The sequence below is a fragment of the Panthera pardus genome, unplaced genomic scaffold (assembly GCF_024362965.1).
Source record: "Panthera pardus isolate Hobbes unplaced genomic scaffold, ASM2436296v1 HiC_scaffold_20, whole genome shotgun sequence".
Lineage (NCBI taxonomy): Eukaryota > Metazoa > Chordata > Mammalia > Carnivora > Felidae > Panthera > Panthera pardus.
The window spans coordinates 11816050-11825168 of record NW_026526766.1 but is presented as its reverse complement, the minus strand read 5'-3'; the positions used below and the strand labels follow the sequence as shown (position 1 = coordinate 11825168).

The following is a 9119-nucleotide window of genomic DNA, read 5'->3' as shown; positions in this document are numbered from 1 at the left end:
AAAGTAAAAAACAGAACTGCAAATACAGTATATTTATACATACTATAGCCATCACACACACAGACATCTGCAAGACAAGTACTTGAAGGAAATGCACCAAAATTATCTGAAGGATGAGATTTTGGGTAGTCTTCATTTTCTTTTTCATATGGATCTTTATTTTCATGTTTAGCAGCGAGTGTGATCTCATTTCATGATCACTAATTGAAATAAAAGTTGCCTTTGGAAACAAGAACCAGTGTAGAAATCTACCACAAAGCAAATTATCGGTTGCAATAGCCTCCTTTTTATTAAATTATAAAACTGTTGTCAATACACACATTTTTGGAAATGTGGTGTTTCCAATTATCTGCTTTCGTGGAGCACATGGTTTTAAACAAACAAAAAATTTCTATACCAGTATCTTGGTCTTCAAACTATTTAGCACTGGTAGCCAAGCCACCAGGTATAGCTACTATATATACAGTCAGAATTTATGGAAAATATTACAAAGACAAATGCCTTGAAAAGATGACACAGTGCAGAGAAAACCATAGCTATTAAGCTGGTATGAAACTGTAGTCAGTGTTTTAGTCCATTATGGCTCTGCATAACGCTCCAAAGGAAGAAAATTTAAGACACTTCTCATCAAAGGCACTTAGAGATGTAATAAAATATTTCTTTGAGTTTAGTTTGAGTCCAGAAATATTTTAATTCCTTTTTCACATTCCATCTCTCATTGAAACAGTCCTTGAAGTCAGCTATTAATGAGGGAAAATAGTTATCACTTCTTAATATACACGTTAAAAATACACAAACAGAATTGATACAGATTTTGGTCCACTGAAGCAGTTAACAGTATCAGACTGTTATGTTTCTCTTAATTCTGAGCAAAAAGCCATAAACTCCCCAGACCCAGTTCCACAAACAGAGCCCTCAGTTCTTAATTTGCATCGTCTGTCCCCTGTACTCCCCATGAGGAGGAAATGGGACCTCAGGTCCCACATCTGTCTCCACAGTGCACTTTGCCTGGAAAGAACCATCCCATGACTCAGGGGGAGCGCTGCTCTGAGGTGGTGCAGCGGGGAGACAAAAGAGTCAATTTGCAGGCATCTATAATTCTGTGTCCCGATACCGGGAAGGCTGGCCGTAATAACCGCGCTTTGAGTGTTCTGACAGCTGCTGGCGATATTCTTCTTCCTCAACGTCACTGCCATAACTCCCCCTGGGGTCCTGATAGAGTCTGGAAGGACCTTTCTGGGGTTCAGGTGGCCTAGAACTAACAAAGTGAGAGTGTTAAATGCATCACAAAGCTCAGCCAGGGCCTCTGCCCGTTGAAGTGCGACCATGAATCCAAGACAGATCACAAACTTGGAGTCAAATGCCACACTGTGCTGTTTAACCAGGGTTACTTTGGGCCCCACTTCAGGTTAATGGTGGGGGAGTAATCAGTTAAGGCTTATTGGGCAGTGAGTGAGGAAGCCAAAGTACCCTACCAAACCCCTTTTGTTGCCAGGGGCCACCTGGTTGGCTGTACCACTGTTCAAGTGTTAAAGAAGAAATGTGCCTCTAGTTTTCTATTGCTGTAAAACCAGACTCTAGTTTCCAGTCAGAATGGCCACAAGAAAATGCGACTTTTTTTTTCTATTCTCGGAAGCAGGAAATGATCCAGTATAAAGCCTCTACAGGAAGACACTGTCATAATTCCTAATGCTTATGTAGCATTTTAAATAGAAAGCATCTTACCAACACTGGTCAACTGATTGTCACCTTCCCTTCAGACCACAGTTCAGTATAAGTGGCCTGACTTTGCTATGTGATACAAAGGAGTTAAGGAGCTTGATTAAGAGCCAAAATATATTAGTGACAAAACAATTAGTGTTTAAGCCCCAGGAATTTTGCTCGTGTGCTATCCTAATACAATTAACCTGCCGTGTGTCAAAGGGGACTACTTTGAAGTGTCAGTGATTACATTTTGTCGGTGTTAGTACACAAGCAAAATTTCTATGAAATTTTGATTGTATAATGTTTACAATTAAACTTGACTGAGTAAGTAAGGTAAATAGTTCACCAGGAAAAAAAAAATCTCCTTGTTACATTGAAATGTGGGGAAGAATTCTTTCTTAGGAGTCCACGTCCTAGACAAGCCCCCCTTTTTAGACCTATACTGCTGAGCAGCCCTTACCTTGTATTCTGGGACAGGCCAGGGTCTGGCTTGTGTGTTTTAATTGGAACTGCATAGATATCAGGATGCTTCTGAGCAATTTCAATCTGTGGGAATTAAGGGGGAGAAAAAAGAACAAAAAAAGAAAGAATGAATGACTGCTGGGTGGCTTGCTGGATTCTGGCTGGTCCCATTTTCCAATCCCATTTTTCGTACAAAAGGAAAAATAGAAGCAACTCTCTAGTTTTTATGGTTGTATATAATGGCCTAATGTTTAAGTTATGCCACATGCTACAACATGGATGAACCTTGAGGACATTTTCCTAAGTGAAATAAGCCAGTCACAAAAGGACAAATACTGTATGATTCCATTTATATGGGGTTCCTAAGTAGTTAAATTCATGAAGACAGAAAGTAGTATGGTGATTACCAGGGATAGGAGGAGGGGTAACAGGGTGTTGATGTATAATGGGTACAAAGCTTCAGCTAGGGAAGATTCAAAAGTCCTGGAGATGGATGGTGGTGATGATTGCATAAAAATAATTGAAAAATGGGGCACCTGGGTGGCTTAGCTGGTTAAATGTCCAACTTTAGCTCAGTTCATGATCTTTTGGTTTTCTGAGTTCAAGCACAGGTTGGGCTCTGTGCTAACAGCTCAGAGACTGCTTCTGATTCTGTGTCTCCATCTCTCTCTGTCCCTCCCCCGCTCATGCGCACACGCTCTCTCTCTCTCTCTCAAAAATAAATAAAAAACATTAAAAAAATAGTTGAAATGGAAAAAAAAATGGGGTGCCTGGGTGGCTCAGTCGGTTAAGTACCCTACACTTGATTTGGGCTTGGGTCACAATCTCATGGTTCATGAGATCGAGCCCTGCATTGGGCTCTACAGTGACAGTGCGGGGCCAGCTTGGGATTGTCTCTCTCTGCCCCTCCCCCACTTGAGCTCACGCACTCCCTCTCTCTCTCTCTCTCTCTCTCTCTCTCAAAATAAATAAACATAAAAAAGGGGGGGGATAAGAAAAATGCTCAGAAGCACTACTGCTGTTGTGACAGACTTAAAAAAAACTCTCCCATATCCACTAGGCAGAATATGCTTACCTAAATTCTTCTTTAACTTTTGAAAGGTTAGATGTGCATATGGCACAAAAATTCAAACAGTATCAAAAAGTACAATCCATGGGGCTTTCAATTTTAGCTTCTAAGGTTTCCTTGATTTCTATGGTAAATCTGGGAGCAAATTAAAATTCAGTTACTAAGGGGCACCTGGGTGGCTCAGTCGGTTAAGCGTCCAACTTCAGCTCAGGTCATAATCTCACAGTTCAGTTCATAATCTCACAGTTCAGCCACGTCAGGCTTTTTGCTGTCAGTGCAGAGCCTGGAGCCTGCTTCAGATCCTTTGTCTCCCTCTCTCTCTGCACTTCCCCCACTCACACGCTATCTCTCGCAAATCAATAAATATTTTTAAAAAATAAAATTCAGTTACTGAACAAACATAACAAATGTTTTAATGAAAAATAACTTCAGAGAGGCACTGATTGTCTTGTCCTACTTGCCCATTCCAGAACCTGATATAAAGTTCTGAAGTGTGAAAAGCATAATCTTATTCACCTGTATTGTTAGGCTTTCTTGATTAGAAGAAAAAGGGCTACAGTGATAGCTGGCAGTCTGGAAATGACATACACACAGGAGGTGCCTGTGGTATCATGCATGTGAACATTCCTTTCATGTTGGTGGCAGTGGAAAAAGGACTCAAATCATTACATGAAATGAAACTGAACATTCTTGCTGTTGACATGCTAAGATGATTTAGGGGTTTAAAAATAATTACCCTTGTGGGGCACCTGGGTGGCTCAGGTGGTTAGGTGTCCAACTTCAGCTCAGGTCATGATCTCACAGTTCACGAGTTCAAGCCCCACTTCGGGCTCTGTGCTGATAGAGCCTGGAGCCTGCTTCAGATTCTGTATGTGTGTGTGTGTCTCTCTCTCTGCCTCCCCCCACCCCCCCCAATACTCTGTCTTTCTCTCTCTCAAAAGTAAATAAAACATTAAAAAAAATTTTTTTTTTTTTAAATAATTACCCTTGCATTCTGTGCTTCTTGGAGCTCTTGCATTCTCTGTAATCTTGCCTTGTGATCCATCTTCTCAAATATTTTTACTTTGCCCAGGACAGACTTGGGAGTGCCATCTTGCTCCTCACTGCCCTCTCCTACCTCCTCACTCTCTGGAGGAGGGACAGGAGTGGAGGGCTTCAGTATAGACCTTCCTAAGGCAGGTTTTGCTGCAACAGGAGGAGGATAACCTTTGGTAGATGCCCCAGGAATTTCATTACCAGCAACAGCTGAGGGGTTTGACTTATATTCATGGGATCTGGAGAAGTCAAAGGATTCTTCTCTGTTCTGGGTTTTGGCCTGAAGAGAACAATGAACACGTTTTTACCTTGGGTTTTCAGTTTACTTTCAAATCTGTATTAGTGATTTAATACACTCCCATTTCCTAATCAGTTTCCAGAGGTGGTCAACAAATACCATTCTGACAAGGAATCAAATACTACAGGACAAACAGCCACTGGCTGGGCATCCTGAGCCCTACCTTGCTTCCTACAAAAGAGTATTTAGAACTCTAGGAAACCAAGAGGATGTTGGGGAAGGGCTGGGAGGCCTGCAAGTATAGAGGCAGAGCAGACCTACTTTTGTACTAGAGGAGATTAAGATCAGTGATCAGTATCTTGGAGAAGACTTCACAACAAGTCAAGGGGGTTCAGGATTGAAGAGTGGGATCCTGAGGGTGCATGCCCTAGTCCAGAGGGGAGGCCCATGTCCAGCCACGTAGGAGACTGGAGGTTGGAGTGGGAAAGGTAGCAAACAATGCTAATGGCCGCTCCATCTTCATACTTCGATCCTAGGCCTGCTTGTACATTTTCAGTGATATATTTTATGAGGTCACTATTTCTGACAACTCACACAATCAGTGATTACTTTTTTCCTATCTAAAGTATTGAGTTAAATGGAGAAGTTTTATTGGGTTATACTAAAGGAAAAGCCTGTTTTTATAGATTTGATTCAGAAAGGGGTAAAAATATTATATGACATGTACTGTATGTTCTTACACTAATTCTGTTCTGAGAAACTATTTAATTTAAAAATAAATTAAGCTGAGGGGCACTAGGTGGTTCAGTCAGTTAAGCATCTAACTCTTGATCCAGTTCAGGTCTTAATCTCAGGGTTGTGAGTTCAAGCCCTGCATTGGGCTTTGTGCTGGGTGTGAAACCTACCTATAAATAAATAAATTAATTAATTAGTTAAGCTGCCCTCATAATGAGAGGCATAATAAACAGTGGTGGTGATTGTGTTCTTCAGCAAACTATCAATAGGGACTTTCTGGTTTATCTAAATTGTGGGCAGAAAACTAACTCAAAAAGAAAAACAGATTCTGAAACTGGTGCTTCTGGGCATTCACTATTTGTCAAACTTTTATTCTTGCTACAAGGAACTTTTTAAATAAAAAATAAAATGAATGAATGCATGAATGAATAAGTGAATAAGTAAATAAAATAACAACAGTCTTAAAACAGTATGTTCTCCTAAAACTACCTTTCCTTCTTTTTGCTCTTCCCTCATTTTGGGGTTCACCCACAAACCAAAAGACACATTTTAACAGAAAGTGTGAGTCAGAAACATAATTCAATGCCATCTTATGGTGTGTGCTCTTCCCTGGCTATGCAGGAAGCTGTCAGGGTATCTGCTTCTTCTTCTTCCTCCCCAACGTGGGCTTCCCAGCCACATACCTTGGGTGGTTCTGGCTTGAATGCTGGGGGTGGGCTACTGTCCCTAAGTTGATCTCTGCTAGCAGCCCTCCTCATCTGAGCTCGTGGCTCTGGGCTGGGTTTCCTTATGCTCTACAAGACATAAAGGTTCATTCACAACAAGAACATCCCAGCAAAGAAGAGAAAACATTCATCTGCTTTGCTGGAGTTCTGCCAATTTGCAAAAGTTCAGAAGTTGAGGTTCATAACTGGCATAAACTGAGACACTGACCCAATGCTTCTTTACTGAAAAGGCAGATACCAGCATATTCCCATTAGTAAATGCTTAAGATACTTTTTTTAAACTAGTTACATCCATTGGTGTAGTCTCTTCCTTTAAAATAATCCCCCACCCCCAAAGTCTTCCTAAAGTCTTAAAATCTCTTTGGTCACTTATAGCTATTAATATTTTAACCATTAGCACATCTATAACTGCAGACATTCAGGAGTTAAATTATTCTTTATAACTTGTCCACTGGTATATACTAATTTTTTGGCCATGGTAGGTTTTATCCCCCTTCAACATTTTTGTTTGTTTGTTTGTAATTTTATTTCATCAAAAATAAAATCATTTACCAAAATGAGCTAACTTGCTAAAGGGATGACAAGAATAACTATTCAAGTATATGGATAACCTCATCTACATTGACGTAATGTATCTGAGGTGCAACTACTAATTGATCCTTAGTGCCTGTTGACATGATTTCTAGGATCACAGAAGCTGTCTATTCACTGGCCAGTGGATGCACAGTACACATGATCAGATACATATTTGACCATGAACTCAATTTAGAAATTGAAATACAAGAGAGAAGGAAACTGATGGGGAAACACTCAGGAGTTTTGGCAGGATTAGAAAGGTTAAAGGTAGGACGGGTAAGAAAAAGCAAGGATACCTAAAAGTACAGAGAGACCTAATCAAAGGTTACAAGTAAATACAGCAAAATTGTATTTATAAAAAAATAATGTTCCACTTGTAATTTGGACAGCTGGCACATAAAATTGTTCAGTGTATCCATCATGATTGAGAACATCAGTGTGATGAGTGCTGATCCCTCAACCTCTCCCAGCGCTAAGTTCCTGTCCGGCTTTCCCATGGACCACAAATGCTATCGTGCAGGCACTGACTTAGAATAAGAAACTCCCTAGAAGTCATCTGTTCCAACTCTTAGGAATACCTTCTACAGCACCCTGAATAAACAGTTGTCCAGAAGAATCCAAGTGAAACAGCAGAACCTCTTTTTCCTGCCCATGGCCTCACAGCCTGTGGCCTGCCTCACCTCACCTCCTCATGCTGCACCGGCTCCGAGGAGCGGGTGATGGAAGACACCAGTGGCTCCTCAGCTGGCTCATCCAGCTCATTGTCAGTGTAGGCGCCTCCTTCGCCGTCGGTGTCTTCAAAGTCACTGATGAGGCGGCTGTCGCAACTCAGATAGTCCGCGCCCATGGCAGTTAAGTAGGACATGCGGTCTTCAGGGTCATCATCCATCCCTTCCATCTAGAGGAATTTGTTTCGGAGGGTCAGTGGGGTCGACATGGCTCCTGGGAGTGGGGACTCAAGAAGATTCCCAAGGGCACAGCCAAGTGACTGAAACCTGACATGTTCTAGGAAGGGAAGTCATCTTTATTTTCTTGAAATCACTTGGCTTTAGATTATTATGTTAATTTTTTGTGCAGGGACTCAAACTTGGAACCCTCCACCCTATCTAGCCTTACTACCATCCATCCTTTCTACCATTACTGAGCCGTGCTTCCTCAGATTGTTGTACTTTTCTTCCAGAATTTGGCTACTTTCCAGCTTTTTCTGCTAATACTTGTCTACTAGTAATAAATGCACACTGCCTGGTGTTGCATATGTCTCCACTCATTCACTCGATTCTCAAATCCTTGAGGAAGGAAGCTATGTCCTGTTCAACCTGTTCTCACAAAAGAGGTTCTAGGGAGCCTCAGAAGGCTATAAACACTCAGAAGATGCTAGACACCTTGACTAAACATGCAGTTTCCTAAGGGCAAGACTAGCACTCAACAATCTAATTGGTTCCGCAACAAAATCATACCTCTGACGTCTCACAAACTGGTTCGATTCAGCTGGACTACAGAATACTAGCACCAAAGGCTCCTTAGAACCACAGGAAATTACATAATCTCTTTGCTTCCTCCCTGCAGTAGAACTGTGGGCAAAATACCTGCATAGATGAGAAGCTAGCCAATTTTAGAAGCCTACACAAGCTTCCTAGCACCCTCTTATCAACCTACTCAAATTCCTAGGACACATTCTCTGCCAATCTTCTTTCTAAGCAAATGACTCCAACTCAGCTAGCTTTCCCTTTTTAAATTAATTTTTAACCATATTCTCCATGATTCTCACCCTCACCTTTCCCCCTCATGCTGAGTTTCCCATGTACTTAGTAAGCTGTGGATGGAGCTCAGCACAAGATCTTGTAAGCTCTGATTAGTGTGCTTGGAATACAACACTAGTTACTACGTTAAAAGTAAAAGGGAAGTGAATGTAGGGTCACATACATCACATTCTACTTTTCTTGGAAAAGTCCCTTCATTTTACTATGTTTTCAGAGAATTTATAGAATTTCAAATCTGATTAGCACAGATGTTGGAATCACTTCAAGTGGGCATAGTTTTACTACATTCACTGCCCTCCTGAGAAAAGATTCAGAACGTGGACTCTCACCTCATAGCAGAATATCTATGCCACATACCTTTCCTTCAGACACCCAAACTGCTTCTCCTTGCTGATGCTGAATTGAGTCCTTCAAGCTGCCAAACCAGCTATCATTGGCTGAATTTAGGTTGATTGTAGCTACAGAAACGTAAACAAAAGGTTTGCATCTACTTCCATAGCAATGTTTATTAAAAATGCTATTTGACCTCATTTTATTCCTTTGTCATATACTAATTAAAACTCTTGACAAATCCAAGAGAAAATCTGCATATATTTGAACAATAAATCCCTTTAGTCAAATGTAATTAAAACCATTACCAGTCCACCTGTTGAGAGTTTATATTACAGACAGATGTTATAAAGCTAAAATTGAATTTCTTTCTTTTCAGAATGTCTGTTTTTCAGAAAGGCTACCTTTAGAAAGTATGTTTTTAATAATTATGTTTTTAGGAGCAAGGATAACACATCTAAGCCAAATATAAAAGTATCTTAAAG

The 9119-nt window shown here is 40.8% G+C and overlaps 1 protein-coding gene across 9 annotated transcripts in view; it reads right to left on the bottom strand.

The window, feature by feature from the left end:
• Positions 1 to 263: 263 nt before the first annotated feature.
• Positions 264 to 9119, bottom strand: part of TJP2 (tight junction protein 2) — a 129142-nt gene continuing 120286 nt past the window's right edge. For 5 of the 9 annotated variants that reach the window (XM_019463649.2, XM_053907787.1, XM_019463643.2 and 2 more), the window contains 6 exons: positions 8662 to 8762; positions 7230 to 7442; positions 5927 to 6037; positions 4221 to 4550; positions 2165 to 2250; positions 264 to 1258 (listed from right to left, as the gene is read on the bottom strand). In XM_019463649.2, coding sequence (XP_019319194.2) covers positions 1093 to 1258; positions 2165 to 2250; positions 4221 to 4550; positions 5927 to 6037; positions 7230 to 7442; positions 8662 to 8762 — 1007 coding nt within the window. In that variant the 3' untranslated portion in view covers positions 264 to 1092. The remainder of the gene's footprint in view (positions 1259 to 2164; positions 2251 to 4220; positions 4551 to 5926; positions 6038 to 7229; positions 7443 to 8661; positions 8763 to 9119) is intronic. The other 4 variants (XM_019463645.2, XM_053907785.1, XM_019463648.2 and 1 more) reach the window with 2 other exon arrangements.